Raw genomic sequence first — 17,034 nt, 5'->3', positions numbered from 1 at the left:
GTGTGCCCCGTTATAACGCGGAGCGTGACCTGTTATAACATGGTTTCTGAGCGGTCGACGATGAACTACTTAAGCTGTGCGGCTGAATGGTATTATACAGTACGCGGAAATGGTAGAGTAACCATCTTATTGTGTGTGCGTACATCGTATCTCGCCAAAATGTATCGTTCTATTTATGGGGAAATTGTTTTCGGCCAGCGAGTTTTTTGCTTAATGCGGTACTTTTCAGGAGCGCATCTACCGCGTTAAGAGAGGACTTACTGTAGTGTGAACAACACTCTTTAATCTGTGAAATTTAACAATAAATATTGTACAAAACAACATGTCGGTAACTCCCTGGCTGCTTATATTAGCACACTGCCATTTTCTGCATCGTAATACTTGGCCAGTGTGAAAATACATCGGAACTTCGATATGCTTAAAACATTAGGTAGAATGTTTGTGCTGTATGCTCAAATGTCCATTTTATTATGGCAAATAGCAATATGTTAGGTACACTATCGATATGCACTAGAATATATGACCAAATCACCGGGAATACAACTGATCTGGTTAGTTCTAAGAAGCTCAGTAGAATTTAGCCTGGATAGTGCTTGGATGGTTATTCACCATAAACAACAAATCGTTCAAGTTTCAAGTTTCATTTATTAGGTATAGCCCTGTGAGCCATTCGGTTCTTGAATCGGGTGCAACCGCAACAACAAAAAACAAAAACATGAAATAAAAAACATCTTAAAGTGAATAGGATGCAGGGCTTGTTGTATGTGTCGGGTTATGAAATTTTGATGAAAATAATAAAAATTAATAATTTTCCGAAAAATGCGCAAATCGCATTAATTATGTTAATGTGTGTATTAACATGCATAAATTATGATGGTGTGAGTAATTATATGCATAAATTATGATAATCGCTGAGATAATCGTAGTAATTTATGCGATGATGTTAATGTGAGCAGTTGTGATAATTAGGCTTAGCTTCGTTTATCCAGAGTTATATCAATCAGGATAACACGATTATCATCGATTAGACGTTTACCGATTATCTTAGTGTGTTTATATTATTTTAAGGTCACCAGTGTCAGATCTCATCACAGGCAACAGCTCTTATGAATAAGATAGTTTTGCATGGACTTGGAAAGAAGCACTCGAACAGTTGGTGTTAAGCAATTTTATTCTAACAAGCATGTGACATTCTATCATGCAGGTCAAACATGCGTCAATAATTCATGAATAACCAAACTCATATGCATTTGCGATACTATGCATTCGATTAATATGAATAACTAAAATCCTTATGCAATTACGAGGTTATGCAATTACCTAATATGAATGACTCAACATTTTTATTCATTGGCGAAATTATGCAGTTAACGAAAATGAATGACTAAAACATTTCTTATTCATGTAACTCGACGGCAGCAACTGCTTTGCACGATCAGTTGATATTGAACGCACCACCTCGAAATGGCAACCCTTTCTGAAACGCAATAACAATTTTTCTTATTCGTGTGCGTGCTGTGTGTGCGTTGTCCCCTCGTAATATGAATTGTGTCGTTAGCTTGTGTGGTGTGGGAGGATACGAACAGCGGCCAGAAGTTTCCGCTGGCTTGGGCGTGGCCGCCGCGAGCACCTGCTGCTCCCTCGCTCAGCGTGTCGCTCGGCTTGTGCGCTCTCTCTCTCTCTCTACCGCTGGATGACGAGTTGGCACGATGCTGTCCTTGAAGATGCTCGGTCGCTCGTGTCGCTCGGTGGCGCTGGGTGTCGCTTGTTGGCGCACAGTGGCGCACGGTGGCGCACGGTGGCGCACGGTGGCGCTCGGTGGCGCAGCTCTGCTGGCGCTGGGTGGCGCTCGGTGGCGCGCGTTCAGCGATCTCCGCCTTTCCTGCGGGTTGTTCGCTGGTCGTCACTCTGACGAGGAGCGATGCTTCGTTCGTGGCAGGGTGGACGTTGGCGTCTTTGTTGGCTTCACTCGCAGCTCGGCGACTCAGGGTAGCGATTCTTCTCAGTTGGTGCAGACCTCGGCTTGTAGCGGCACGTCGCTAACCCGCGAACCTCGTCATTCTGGATGACGAAAAACTTCTTGACGATCTGTGGTGGAGTCGAAGCCCTGGCGACGAGATGGGGCTCAGAGCCCTGGCGATCTGTGGTGGGGCCCGTGGCCCGGATGATCTTTGTTGAAGCCGGAGCCCTTGACGAGGTGGGCTCAGAGCCCCTGGCGATATACTTTGGATGGATTTTCCTTCGGTTTATATTGAGAAAATCCACTCAGTTTCCCGAGTTGTTCAAAGTCTGTCATAAAACCTTCCTGTGGGTGGGACCATCTGCATCCGTGTGTGTGTGTGTGTGCATGTCCGTCCGTGTGTTTCGCGTGCGTGTTTGTCCGTGTGTTTATTAGCTTTGAAGACACAGCTGTGTGTCGTTCTGGAAGGGGGGGGGTGGGGGCCTCGTGACGGCGCCACCGAAGTTATCCATTAGCCAGACCGATGATTCGCGTCGAGTTATATATATATAAAGAAATATTCGAATCCATGTTTTTGTTACTGAATAATATTTGTCGCGAAAACCTACGCGTTAAGCGAGCTTAATTATTCCCTCCCTTGCTCGGGATCATATCTTTTGTCTCACACAGCTTAAGTTGTTTTGGTTTGGAAGTTGAAATGCGACTTATTTCCATTATGCCCCAGTTATGCCGAAACCGTGTTCCCGATGTTTCATCGTGACCCGATCTCTCATGGAAATGTTATTTCCTTGCGTGTGCAATTTTTGCTGTCCGTGTTGTGGGAAGACAAAGACGGTTGTTTCCACGGTGGAAGCACCCGGCGCATGCGCTTATTTATTTATTTCCGAGAGCGTGTTAATTTCCTTTGAGCCATTGCCCCCTTTATGGGTGTCATTTCCTCGCTTTTGTGCCTGTGTGTGGAGATCCTCTCGGAAAGACAAAGACGGTCGTGTTGCTCGCTTCCCATGGGTGTTGTGTTTGGTTAATTTTGAGAGCCTTATCCGCCCTTGATTCCTCTTCTTCTTTAATTCCGTACTTATTATTTGACTTCGTGATTATTTAATTTGGTATCCCGTCTAGGAATTTTGTTTTGGGGTGACTCAAGTCATAATTATTCTTTGGTGCTTCGGCCCGGCCGCGTAGAAATTATTTAAGGTAAGTAATGTCCGTATTTAATTAACAATTGATGAATCGCGACTCTGGTGTAGACTGTAGTCTGTTTTCCAATTTGAGTAAGGATGGATACTGTTTGCTTACTCTTCATGGCTAAGTTGGTAATTGTTTATCTAACATGGTTCAAAACCCGTCTGTGTTTTTTTATCGTCAATGTTGTTTCCTTTGTTAAGAATATAATTATATATTCCTCCGTGGTGCCCGGCCCTGCAAGGTTTTTTTTCGAGAGGGTGTCATTCCAACCCCCCGCCTGCCATTCCCCCCTCCCTTGTTCCTTTTGTGTGAAATTCGGGGAGTTTTTATGACCTTGATTGACCTCTTTCATGCCCTCTTTCCTTTGAAATGAGGTATGCGCGCATCTGTGGAAGTGTGGGGGCGTGTTCGTTCCACGTTGCCCCGTGTCTATTAAAAACGATATAATATATCTGTTGGCAGAATAATTCTTAAAAATAATAATATTAAAAAAATTAAAAAGGGGGTACATACACAACAGGCTATATTGTGGGCAGCAGAGTGCAGTGCAGACAATCCATCGTATTATATTTATGCTCCCCACCTTCAAACTGCAATGACCTGCACAGTAAACTTTGGTAAAATAACACCCATGACCCACATGGCAGAGGCAGGCCCTCATCCATCAGTGGATTGACAAAAGAGCCATACATCTACTCTCTAATGTGCTGAATGCTATTCAAGGTTTAAAGATACTCATGAATATTCCCTACATGTTTACTTAGGGAATGTGCCTTTTTGTTACAGACGTGTACAGAAAAGTGCTGGAGAGCAGTATGTGTCCAGCGGGAATCGACACATCGAAGCTGTACCCAATCCTGTTGTCGTCTGGGCTTCCTCGTGAAACGCTGGGTCACATATGGGCCCTGGCCAACCGTACTTTGCCTGGGCAGCTTTCCAAAGAAGAGCTGTACATGGTGCTAGCCCTCGTCGCGATTTCTCAGGTACACAATTTTTTTTCTGGCAATTTATATTCCAGTTGTGCTGTCGGTGACATGAGACAAGTAACTTTCCAATCAGAACTCTGCCTACAAGCTGAGTGCACCACCATGTGACGGAGAATGGGCCCAAACGATGACATCACAGAAGTCACATCTTTTATATTAGATATATTTATTTATTAGCTGAAAAGAGTGTCGCATATCAAACCGAATTTAATGACAAACCAAAATGTTAAATTATTTTTGTGCCATCATTGGTGACTTGGCTGAGACCGTCAACTTGATGTGTGGGAGAAATCAAGTTAACCACTAGTAGTTGAAATCAGAGATTGAACCCAGTCCTCGGTGAAGCAGGCTCGGTAGGAGCTACCTGTCACTTCAGCATGCATGTTGTTTATGTACTTTTTGGTTCTTTCGGTAAAGGCAAGTAGGTATAAAAATATAAAATAAAATATTTTATACCCACGTGACTTTACAGAAAGAGCCAAAGAGTATGGATTTCTGCAGTCACGAAAGCTTCAAATCAAGATTGTTGTTTGTGTTACACAATGCAAATACTTAATGTTCTTGTTTTTGTTTTGTGCATTTGTTGGAAGAGAGGGGCATCTATGGTCAGTTTGGAGAGTCTGGGCCAATTCCCAACACCTCCTGTCCCAACGCTCAACATCCCAGCCTCCACAGGAATGCAGGCCACTCCCAGCCCAGCTCACGCGAGTGTCTCCTCTACACAAGGCTTGACTCCACAGCTGGTCACCATCACTGGCCGGTCAACGAGTGGAGGGACCGCCTTGCCCCTCTCGGACACACACAGCCCCGCTCACATGTCCGTCGGTGCCAGCGGTCCCCTTCCCAACTCCTCAACAATGTCTTCTGCCCCTTCAGTCATTGGTTCCTTTGCTGGAATGCAGGTACGACTCGGTGAACATACGGTTGATTAATCTCAGCTGTGCATCCTTGAGTTTCTATACCTTTAAACTGTTGAGCGCTCGCAGAGTATGATGCACTTGTGTCATTAAGTCACTTGCATGATAATTGTTAAACTTTTTAGTTTAAATGTTTTCCTGCAACAAAAATGAGAATATAAGATTTCATACTTGAAGAGGCTAATTTCATTACATATTTCCCAGCCGGGCGCATCTTACACAACAGCACTAACATAAATGTCTACTAATATCGCTGGTGCTGGCAACTGACCCAGCCTTGTCATCTTGTTGTTGCAAGAATGAATGAATGCTCTTCCCTTGCAGGTTACTTCCACTGAGATTGATGATTTCCAGGATTTCCAGTCTGCTTCAGCTTCATCCCCTGAAGGATTCGGAGACTTCCAGGCAGCTGGACCCCAGATACCAGCAGATACTCGGTAAGCTTCTCATAATATGATTACCTCTTCTTGGTTCTTTCGGTAAAGTCACGTAGAATGGAAATAATAAAATAATACAAATAAACAATAAAATAATTCTCACGACGTTTCTGCCACAACGCAAGCAGCCGTCCTCAGGTGAAGAACAGGTCTGTCAGAAAGACAGCAAGCAGCCGTCCTCAGGTGAAGAACAGGTCTGTCAGAAAGACAGCGTCTGATTTCAGACGCTGCCTTTCTGACAGACCTGTTCTTCACCTGAGGACGGCTGCTTGCGTTGTGGCTGAAACGTCGTGAGAATTATTTTATTATGTTTTATTTTTATTATTTTATTATTTCCCTTCTACGTGAATTTACCGAAAGAACTAAGAAGATGAATCCCTGCAGTCACGAAAGCTTTAAATCGAAATATGATTACCATTTGGTAATTTGATTTGCAAATGATAAACACTCATCGTTTTAAACATCAATGATGATACAATGATTATTTACAGCGCTTTGTCAATCCACTGTTGGATGAAGGCTTTCCTCCTCACACAATGTCGGTCATGGCTGTTCTTGGACCATACTTTACCATGCTGATCAGTGCAGGTTGGTGAAGGGGGGAGCCCAGATCCTGTTTAGATATCACTTGCCACTGATGTTAGCCGTGACTGGGAATAAAACTGTGGTCGGTAGGTTCACAAAAAACAGTGTGTCAACCACTACGCCGTCGCTCTACCACCATTTTTGTTTAAATATGGTTTATTTTATTTCAATCCATTTGTATGAAAGACATGACGGTGGTGTACTCTGAATGACTGAGAGAATGTACTCCAAAGTAAACAATGTTTAAACGCTGCTCAGCTTTGGATGAGGAGCCAGACGGTTGACTGTGTCCTTGCAGGGCACCATTTTTGTTTAAATCTGGTTGAATTTATTTCAATCCATTTGTATCAAATACATGATGGTGGTGTACTCTGACTGAGAGAATGTACTCCAAAGTTAAACAATGTTTTAACGCTGCTCAGCTTTGGATGAGGAGCCAAGATGGTTGACTGTGTCCTTGCAGGGCATCCTGGGCCACGCCGATGGTACCCAGCTCAGTGCCTGCGTCAGCAGTCCCCGTGCTGTCAGGCTCTGACAAGTACGCCGTGTTCCGCGAGATAGAAGACAGCCCCAAAGAGGTGCCTGAACCCCCTCCAGGTACCGAGTCAAAGACACCGATCTTCTCATATTCCCTCCAGCCTGCCTATTTCTCCTTTGGGTAGAGCTGTGCTACGTTTCCATGACCACTGGTAAATGGGTTCATTGGCCCAGGAATGGTCCAATTGTGTTCCAAGAGAAGAGAAAGCATGGTTGAACCATGGGCAGGGGGAAACAATAATATTGTTTTCTTCAATTTGAACAAGTGTTAACATATACTTGGGCAAGCTACATCATCTTAAGCTAATATCTGTAAATATTTTGTGTAAAAAATCAAACATATCCTTGACGTTTGTGAAAAAGAGCTTCATATCTCATCGGATTCCTCCAGTATAAATAAATATTCTGTGCCTGATTCTAAGTGAGAGACACCAAATCATGGCTCGCATCTCTTATCTGTTGACCCCGGTACTCCACAGCGTTTTCCAAGAGCGTTGTGGCTGAAAGCACGTGACATATTTGGTAAAGCCACTTAACTCAACCCAGTAGGAGAGGACCATGTGGCCATGTTACTGCTTTCTTGGCTGGGTAAGGCTGCACTTGGAATCCGGGCTTGTATGTAGGTACGTTGAACTTCTTTCGCACCGTACGTAGCCAACTGTGCGAATCGGAGGTGCGGGAGAAGGACAACAAACTAAACACAAAAAGCAGTTTTGTGAGCTTGGCCCACTTGCTTATTTCGTGAACAGTGCCGGCCCAATATTAAGTGGTCATGGGAACGCAGCATCGGCGGTTGTGGTAATGCTGCTTTTGCGCTTAAAACGTACAGGTAATTGCTGTATTTTAAATTAAATTGCCGCAATGCAGCTGCGCCTGTAAATGCTAAGTGATTTGCCTGCAATTGTGCGTTGCAGACCCGTCAGATAAATACAGCGTTTTCCGCTCCCTGGAGGCTTCAGCAGCTGCAGCGAATGCAAGTGTGTACTGGTGAATCGCTCAAGAGTAGGGGTGTACAAATTTATGGAAGTGCTGTCCAGAACATTCAGTACAGTTTTAATGAGATGCAAACATTGAAAACATAGTTGGAGAAAACAGAAATGTTTTTTTCTTGCAAGGCACGGTAATGAATAAATAGGATTACCAAGTGAACAAAGTTTACCGAAACAAAAAGTAAAGAGAAAAAAAACCAGCACACGCTATAATGAATAAAACAAACTTCGCCGAAAGTATTCGGTGAAGCATTCTCAGTGCTTTGATTTTTCTGGATACAGCCAAGTGTTTGTTCTCCCCTGCTTTTGAGTCGGCTATTTAAAGCTACGACACTTCTGCCTTTGCGTATAAAACCACTGATGTGTCACAACAAGTCTAAAAAAAAACAGTTTGCAGAAATTGAATATTGCCATTAAGCATCTAAAGAGTCCCTTTTGAAAAAAACCCAACGCTTATTGTTTTGAGTTATTTCATAGGCCACTCTTCGGTTTTGTTACAAACAAAACTCTGTTGCTAATGGATGTAGCATGCCTGATAATTCTGAAGTGCTCAACGCAATCCTGCACCACAGCTTATTTAAATAATATTTTGCTAGATGAAGGAATAAACACGCAGGCTGTCCTATACTTCACACGGACTAACATCGTCTTGTTTTGACAATTTCATTGGCTTAATATATCAATTTCAGACTTTTTGTTGTGAATGGCCAATGCATATCACTGCGAATTCGTGTCGGTTATATACTATCATATTTATGTTTAACCCTATAGGTCTGTTATCTGTTATCGTTTGTGTTTTTGTGCTTTGACTTACTGTTTACACTGTTGATTTAATATTAGTTGTCACTAACTTATTCTGTATCAAAATGCATTGTTGAAGTAAATAAACTGATCTTTATCCAATCAAAATCTTGCTGAATGAAATAACAGTCATGCTGATTTATTTTGTTTTATTGTATTTTCATTTCTTTCTGGCTTTGGTGGTTGGGATACTAACGGCATTCCTAACGCATGCGGTGGACATATACACATGAGATGCATTCAAAGGACCTTTTTTGTACTTCATTTTTTAATTATTTACTTTCTAAGTGCCATTTAAGTACAGCTACTGGTAATATTGCTTGTTCGTTTAGTTATCCTCTGTGCTTCTTTGCTTTTGAAGTCTTAATTTATTTACTAAAAGCGTTTCGAGCAATGGTTAATACACAGCACCTGTCCATAGTTTATGAAACCCTGAACATGTACCTTCCAGTCACATTTAAACTGCTCATATACAACACTCTAACTGTGAGAATACAACAACCATTCTTACTAAACATCAAGGGGAGTTGAAAACATCTGATGTGCTTCAGTGATGTGTTTCCATGAAATGTGCTGCAGAGACCAAATTTAGATGCTAGGTATTCCGTAATGCGTAAGCGCCAATCAAGTTTTTAAAAGAACTATATCACGAACATTATCTAGACGTGTAAACTCTGAAAGCGCCAACACACGACACAAGGTGCTTGCACACTTTTGGACAATTCAGCAGCAGAGGGCAGCTCAATGCAGGCTTGGGCAGTAACCCGGGAATGCGTCTACACTTCGATTGGATTAACAAACTCTCTGTTTCTGCCGACATAAATGCGAACATAAACTGGCACTGAATGCAGTTGTAGCGTCAGGTCAGTAACAACTTCTAAACTTTTGCATGCCTTTATCTGTTTTCCTTGCACGTGACTTTTGCCGTTCTGCATGGTTTACTCAATGCATTTTGATCATATGATCATTGCAGATATGTTTTGATTCAATATATAGTCCAATTCCTGTCTTGTTGATGGACGTTATCTGGAATGATTTATTTTTTGGTGAAAAGTTGTTCCGTTTGTGGAATCGGCATGGCTTATTTCTGAAAAATGTGGCAAAATGTCTTTCAGCAAGCTGGCAATTGAGTCTATAATATTTAAACTTTAATTCATATTATAATTGTCCAGTTTCATGTAATGTTACAATGATATTACTTCATACGGTAATATGTTCCTGCTTTTTCAACTATATACAGGTTAAAGAAAGCCTATTAAATATAAAGGCTCATTTTTATTAATAATGGTAAACATGATTATTGTCGTAACATTTTTCAGAATTAAAATTCTGAAAAAAAAAGTTATTTATCCTGAAAGGTCAATTTCATTATTGTATTGGCATATATTCAATACCTACAATTTGTGCTTGCATATCACTAGCTGGCAGTAATACGTCGTCACCGCAGTGATATTTTGTCATTTTGCTGTGAAGGTGAAGACCCGGTTGTGACAGCAGTGCCCACTGCCAATTCAGAAGACTTTGCCGATTTCCATGGCGTTGTAGATGCCCCTCCTTCATCCATCAATCCTCCACCATCGAGGATAACGCCAGCCGCGGTCTCAGCTGCGAAGGGTGGCAGCCTGACCGCTGACTGCTTCCAAGAGTCACCGCCCACAAGACCAGTGTGGGATGCACCACAAATGTCAGGTTTTTCCACTTTTCCCCCAAGTCAGGTGTCACATTCTGCTAGTGGTGTTGGACATCGTTCGGACACTGCCACGCCCCCTCTTATATCCGAAGTGAAAGACGGTTCCACCAAGGCGTCGAGCGATGGTTTTGCCGACTTCACGTCTTTTTCTGCCTTTCGCGGCAATGAACAAATTCAGGAGGAAAGTTCGTTCGCAGCTTTTAAAGGTAATTATGTAGCTTTTGTCCATTGCACTATCCATTTTTTGCTTTGTATGGCTCATTGCACTATATATTTTTTCAGTGTTTCTATGATGAGTATATGCTACAAGTCATGTTTGTTTTTATATTACAACAATTAAGATTTCCGGGAGGTGCTTCCCAGGCAGGGTGAAGCTGAAGACAAGTATAGCATTTTCAGGCAGCTCGCCCAGGACACACCTCAATCTGTGGAGGACCCAACTAAAGAGTCACTCGGCATTGCCATGGTGGGCAGTGAAGAATACGAATTTTCAGACATGCAGGCAAGTATTTTCAAGTGCGTCGGCCATCGCAACAACTTTGTTTCGTAGTTTCAATTTGTTCTGTATTTAAAATCGAAACTGTGTTACAATTACTCACTTGCTTAGGGTCCACTGCCTGATGCCACACAGTCCAGCAAGCCGTTCGGAACTCCGGTGGCATTGCGTTTCAACATGCGGGAGGACACCGGCTCCGTGAAGTCTCTGGAGCTGCCGTCGGTGGGACGTGACGACTCTGACGACGCTTTGTCCGTCTCGTCGGCGGCCGCGGTGCCACCTGCCACGTCCTCTGCCCCCGCGCTGGTTGGAGGCGGCAGCATGGCGCGTCTGTGCCTGCGGGAGGACAGCGGTTCGGTGAAGTCGCTGGAGCTGCCGCCATTGGCGGGTGTCCTGGCCGGGCGCGACGACTCGGATGACGTGGCCTCCCTGTCGTCTTCCGAGCCCCGTGCGTCAGGCTCGCTGGCTGACCTGCGCCACGTGACGTCGGACAGCTCGCTCGACCTGCCAGCCACGGTCAACCCCGGCCAGCAGATGCAGAGCTCAACGGGTAACGGGGGATCACTCTGTGCGCCAATTTATACTGTTGATATGACATCGGAAACTAAAATTAAACCACCGTTCTGTGGCTCATTACAGGTTGTGGCTCATTACAGCCTGCCGAGAGTACATGGACATTTGGTAACAGCTTTTATTTGACCATATTTTTCAGCTTGAATTTCAATTAACAGATTATGGTGTTGGCACATTTTTACTCTATTAGCGTTTAGTTTGTTTGTGCAAGACTTAGGAGGTAAAACTATTTTAATTTGAGCAGCCAGGTGACATTTTTACGTGATTTATTTACATTTGAATGCACTTTGTGTACAGAATGTTGAAAAATAACTTGTGTTTTCAGCATACACCATCAATATATGAACGTAATACAGTACACATTACTTTCTCCCCAATTTTTTCCAAATTGTGATGTCAGTGTAATGTCAAGAAGTGCAATGCATGTTAGAGAAGTGCCCACAGAACCAGATATTGGATGATTACCTCTGAAATCCCTTAAAGTGACCTGATCTACACAATAGAGGGCAGCACTTCTCCATTCACTTTTGTCATGTGAGAGTAATTTCCATCACAAGACAATCAAACTGATATTTGAATTCTCCAAACTTGGAATTTATCCAGATTAAGTTGCAGAACCAAATTAAATTTGATGTCTTTTTGTCTAATTGATGGCGAGGCAGAGACTATGAACTGACGACACTTCAGTCCAGTTTCATGGGCGGCTCCCTGGATTCGAACCCAGCATCTCAGCGGCGGCGGCTCGGCACTCTGACCTGACCAACCTGGTCAAATCTAATGTCTAGATTTGAAGCTTTCGTGACTGCAAGGATTCATACTCTTAGGTTTTTTCGGTAAAGTCACGTAGGTAAAAAATTAAATTAAAATTAATAAAAGTAAAATAAAAATTACGACGTTTCGGAGGCAACACAAGCTTCCGTCTTCAGGTGGAACAGTCACAGCACGATTGCTGTATCAAGTAATCGTGCTGTGAGTGTTCCACCTGAAGAAGGAAGCTTGTGTTGCCTCCGAAACGTCGTGATTTTTATTTTACTTTTATTAATTTTATTTTTTACCTACGTGACTTTACCGAAAAAAAACTAATAGTACAAATCTAATGTGTTATGCACTTAGCAGTATAAATATTGTGAGGATTCCTTTGCTAAATATACAATAACAGCAAAGATGTTGCTATTTTTAACCATTATACTGTATCTCTGTAGACTCTAAATGATCTGACGTGTGAACATTGTACACAGATCTGGAGGAGATGCGGTTTGATCCGTTTGGGAGCTTTGGCGGTGAATCGTCTGGGACCAGCAGCCTGACTGGCTATGACTGGTCTGAGCACCAGGATGTGACCACACACAGCCGGCACAAGACGCACGCACAAAAAATTGAGGTAGGGTTGGTGGGTGCTCGCGTAAAAAACACTGATCGTCAAGAAACATTTTTATCGATTACTGAAGCGTGTTTTTGTTTTTTAAACGTCAGCAGAAAATGCAATATCACGTGTTGTTTACTCATCACAAATTCCCCAACTTAAAAAAGGCAATCTGTTCTTTGCTATTTCTGGCCTTGCAGCTATCTTTAACCATCCTCCAAATGCCACTCACAGCCCAGTGCCCATTAATCAGAGATGTGGACTCGAGTCATGTGACTTGGACTCGAGTCAGACTCGAGTCATGAATTTGATGACTTGCGACTCGACTTGGACTTGCATAACAATGACTTTGTCCCACCTATGAGATGTGGACTCGAGTCATGTGACTTGGACTCGAGTCAGACTCGAGTCATGAATTTGATGACTTGCGACTCGACTTGGACTTGCATAACAATGACTTTGTCCCACCTCTGCCATTAATAACGATTGATTTCCAACATTTTAACAGCCAAACTATGTGGTTGTAGAATATCATGTCTCTACTCAGGATTTACATCCAGCTGCTGTCACAAGACCTTACACAGACTTTACATCCATTATTATCTGCCCATTTAATTTCATAAAAGGATGGTGCCAATTTTCCATTTGCCAGGGTCAACAGCAATCCACGGATAGTGACTTAAAACAAACCTAAAAGCCTGCTATTTTATAATTTCAACACAAAGGCTCAGAATCTTGGCAGTCTTCTTGGTTCTTTCGGTAAAGTCATGTAGAATGGAAATAATAAAATAATCAAATAACAAATAAAATAATATTATATTCTACGTGACTTTACCGAAAGAACCAAGAAGATGAATCCCTGCAGTCACGAAAGCTTTAAATCGAAAACCTTGTCAGTGTTTTATTTTATCTATAGCTATTGGTGACATGTGCACGACATGTTCACATGCATGTTGAACATCTTTCGCACCATACGTAGCCAAACACGCTAATCGTGTTGTTCCTTTTCAGCGACCCGAGGGGCGGAAGGCTCAGCCCCAGTTTTTTATGGGGGCAGAGAAGCCCACGCGCACTGGCGTGGCGCTGCATACCGCCAGCAGCAATGAGAGCCTCCCATCAGCGTGTGGCGCTGGAGAGACGGTGACCGTCACGGAGCCAGTCGGTGCTGAGGACGAGTTTGGAGACTTTGCGAGCACGGTGTGTTTACGCAACGCTCCAAAGCTGTCACTTGCACCGAATAGGCTCACTTATCCCAGGCCCAGTGCTCTGTCTGGAGGTGATCAGCTACATCGGGTCATTCTTTCCTGCATCAGTTTTTTTTTTTTCAAGAACAATATACCTCACATTGATCAGCAAAGTAAAAAAATACATGACTGATATGCCGAGGGGAGACCTTCAACCATTGGTGGGTTGAGATGGCTGGAATTTATTTTATTTATATATACTTGTTTACACGTGTAAAATATGCTGAAGATGTCCTTACCATTTTGTAGACTCACTAGTATCATGTATTTAGGCCTTTTACCTCTGCTCCCTTATAATCAGCCATACCTCCCAATGTTATAAAATTGTTCTGCCTCAAATAGAAATATTTCCTGAAAGCTATTTTTCTTATCTCTTAGCTTTCGATAACTTTATTAATCATCATTGTTGCCTACTACCATAGTATTCAATTTTACATTTGGTTGCATATCGCTGATGCTTTTGAGGCTCTTAACTGAACATGTTTTTTGCTGATAATGATGAAGCAGGAAGGCAAGAAGGCAGGTGCCCCTACTACTCAGCTGGAGGATGGCGTGAAGGAGGAAGGCCGCCGCGCCAGCAGATTTGACTTCCTGGCTGTTGCCGGTCAGCTCCGCGTGCGGTCAAGCGAGGAGATGATCCGTAGCGAGCTGGAGACCTTCGACCTGGCTGTGCAAGGTAGGCGGTGAAGTTCCCCTACAGCTCAAATGCCTCGCTCTGACTTGACAGGGTGGCCTCGATGCCCCGTTTTTTTTTGTTGTATTTCAGAGATGAGCAAGTGATTAATTGTTATAAACATGTGACTGGTAAAGCCCAAACCATATAACACATCACCGATGAGTGCGACATCCATGCACATCCTGGCGGTATCGCTGCAATCCATACAGCATCCACTGCCGCCTTGGATTGGTTGAAGGACCTTAACATTTAATCTGTACAAACTGTTGCTTACATGCCAAATGAAAGAAGAAGCCTGTTATAAAGAATAGATGCAAATTTTAGTTTTAAATACATATAGGAATGGTACCATATGCAGACTCATCACTAAAATCGGTTCATTATATAGATGCCACTTTCAAGAGTTTCTGCTGCTGACAATATAATTTTAAAGCTGATGTCTAAGTTTGCCCAACAAGTTATTTCTACCCAGCTATTAAACAAAAATAATTGTGAAAGTTCCTCATGGCTCTCTGTCTGCCAGATATCTTTTTTTTTTAAGCTTCAGCGACTTACTGTTCAGCAGCGTTCAAAGCACCGTTTACGTTTTAGTACCCTCACGTTCTTAATTTTTGTGTCATTTGGCAAAATACTACGACAGCTGGTGCCACACACAAGCGCAGCCTGAGTCTGGATGAGAAGGAAGGGCATATCCCAGCTGCCCCTGAGCCACAGCCGATGCCACGCGAACGCTCCAACACGCTCAGTGAAAAACCAGCGTTTCCCATCATCCGCGACAAATACAAGGACCTCACAGGGGAGGTGGAGGTAAAAGTGACCTCTCTGTCCCTGCACCGCCAACGTATTTGTTCAATGTTCACCAGGAACGTCACTGTTTTTGAAAAGCTGACGCGGTTTTTTTTTTGCCGTTGCACCTCTTCGCAGGAGAGTGAACGTTACGCATACGAGTGGCGGCGGTGCCTTAAGAGTGCGAAAGAGGTAGGGCTGCTTTGTGTTTATCATCATCGGCCACGGTTGTCACGATGCTGAATGTGAAGGCTTCGCCAAGCTGGAATCTGCTGACATTGCTGCTTAAAACCTAAATGCTTTAGTATGATTATAGTCATTGAAGAAATTGTCATTTTCAAGCACATTACTTTCTTAAGTGAAACTAAAATATGAACGAAGAATATTACTGTTCAAATTGTCTCAGTCAGATCTTCCTCACTTCAAAAACTCAAAAGAAAATGTCGTTTAATGTGGGCACTTTCAGAAGTCTATTTAAATACGATGTGTTGGCACAAAATGTTCCGAAGTACTGTTTTAAGTTGCAGCTGTTGCATCTTACCCAGCTGCCTTGCTGTGTATTTGGCAGGTGATTAAGAAAGCCAACACTGTGCTGAATGGCATCAGCAGTTCTGCAGTGTGCACGGAAGTCATCCAGTCTGAGCAAGGCATGGAGTATCTGACAGGTCAGCTTCGAGCACCTACAACCGTAGCAGTGGTTCACAATTAACAAACATAAATTCTAGATTTGAAGCTTTCGTGACTACAAGGATTCATACTCTTTAGTTCTTTCGGTAAAGTCACGTAGGTGAAAAATGAAATGAAAATTAATAAAAAAATAAAAACAATAAGGTCGTACCACTTGGGACTTCTCTCCACTTGATACAGATTTTTTGCTGTGACAGTTTCACCTGAAGACGGAAGCTTGTGTTGCCTCCGAAACGTCGTGATTTTATTGTTTTTATTTTTTATTAATTTTAATTTCATTTTTTACCTACGTGACTTTAACGAAAGAACTAAGAGTATCCAAACACATTCATCAATAACGGTGGCCTTAAAAGGAAAACAAAATGGTGACGTTTCAGGCAATGGTATGAAGGGTCATTGTCCAAAATAAAGCCAATTATATTTGTTCCTGACGAATGTAGTGTTATTGACAACCGAGTTTTTTGTTATAGCAAGCACTCGGTGCACTCAGTGCTTGCTATAACAAAACACTGCATTTATTGTTTTGCATCCAGCCAGAAAAGTGCGTATTGTAGCATCTGAGTGCTCGCACACAACTATGATATTGGAAGGATTTATTAACAAGATATGATCTGTCAGTTTGCTTTTAAATGTAATGATTATTAACATTTCTAAATAGAGAGTAAAAACAAGTCAATTCGAATTTTATGCAGTTCAGATTGTGAGAAGTTGGGATGTTTGGAGCATACAGCATTTATCTCAACGCATTTATGCACATTTAGGCACTTTTAATTAAAGAAGTAAAACTAAAACATACGAATATACTTACATTATGAATATTTTTAAAATGTCTTTTCTCTTCCTCGGAGACATTTTTAATGCTCATTTTGAATCCTTCCTGTTCTGAATTTTATACATTTGGTGTGCAATCTCAAACCATCAGCACCAACCATCCCCATCCTCCCTCGCCGTTGCACCACCCCACTCTGGGATGCTGTACGATAACCGCTAGTCCATTTTTACACTTCCCCCTTTCTGGCCATCTGCCATTTCAACCACAGTACGTAGGACACAACAATTTCCTCCCGTGCATTTCTCAATGATTCGGATGATTTTTGTATTGTCTACTTTTTTTCGGAATAT

At 42.6% G+C, this 17,034-nt stretch overlaps 1 protein-coding gene across 8 annotated transcripts in view; it reads left to right on the top strand.

Annotated features, from left to right (window-relative positions):
- The window catches only part of SYNRG (synergin gamma), a 28,746-nt gene that overhangs the window by 8,558 nt on the left and 3,154 nt on the right, over positions 1 to 17,034 (top strand). For 6 of the 8 annotated variants that reach the window (XM_078595398.1, XM_078595399.1, XM_078595395.1 and 3 more), the window contains 14 exons: positions 3,932 to 4,128; positions 4,722 to 5,033; positions 5,373 to 5,485; positions 6,534 to 6,667; positions 7,522 to 7,584; positions 9,871 to 10,293; positions 10,429 to 10,589; positions 10,695 to 11,133; positions 12,395 to 12,537; positions 13,531 to 13,716; positions 14,268 to 14,439; positions 15,080 to 15,246; positions 15,364 to 15,417; positions 15,794 to 15,890. In XM_078595398.1, the coding sequence (XP_078451524.1) occupies positions 3,932 to 4,128; positions 4,722 to 5,033; positions 5,373 to 5,485; positions 6,534 to 6,667; positions 7,522 to 7,584; positions 9,871 to 10,293; positions 10,429 to 10,589; positions 10,695 to 11,133; positions 12,395 to 12,537; positions 13,531 to 13,716; positions 14,268 to 14,439; positions 15,080 to 15,246; positions 15,364 to 15,417; positions 15,794 to 15,890 (2,661 nt within the window). The remainder of the gene's footprint in view (positions 1 to 3,931; positions 4,129 to 4,721; positions 5,034 to 5,372; positions 5,486 to 6,533; positions 6,668 to 7,521; positions 7,585 to 9,870; positions 10,294 to 10,428; positions 10,590 to 10,694; positions 11,134 to 12,394; positions 12,538 to 13,530; positions 13,717 to 14,267; positions 14,440 to 15,079; positions 15,247 to 15,363; positions 15,418 to 15,793; positions 15,891 to 17,034) is intronic. The other 2 variants (XM_078595396.1, XM_078595400.1) reach the window with 2 other exon arrangements.

Source organism: Lampetra planeri, chromosome 6, assembly GCF_965212315.1.
Source record: "Lampetra planeri chromosome 6, kcLamPlan1.2.h2, whole genome shotgun sequence".
Taxonomy (NCBI): domain Eukaryota; kingdom Metazoa; phylum Chordata; class Hyperoartia; order Petromyzontiformes; family Petromyzontidae; genus Lampetra; species Lampetra planeri.
Note: the sequence above shows the minus strand (reverse complement) of the source record. Positions and strands in the feature narration are given on the sequence as shown.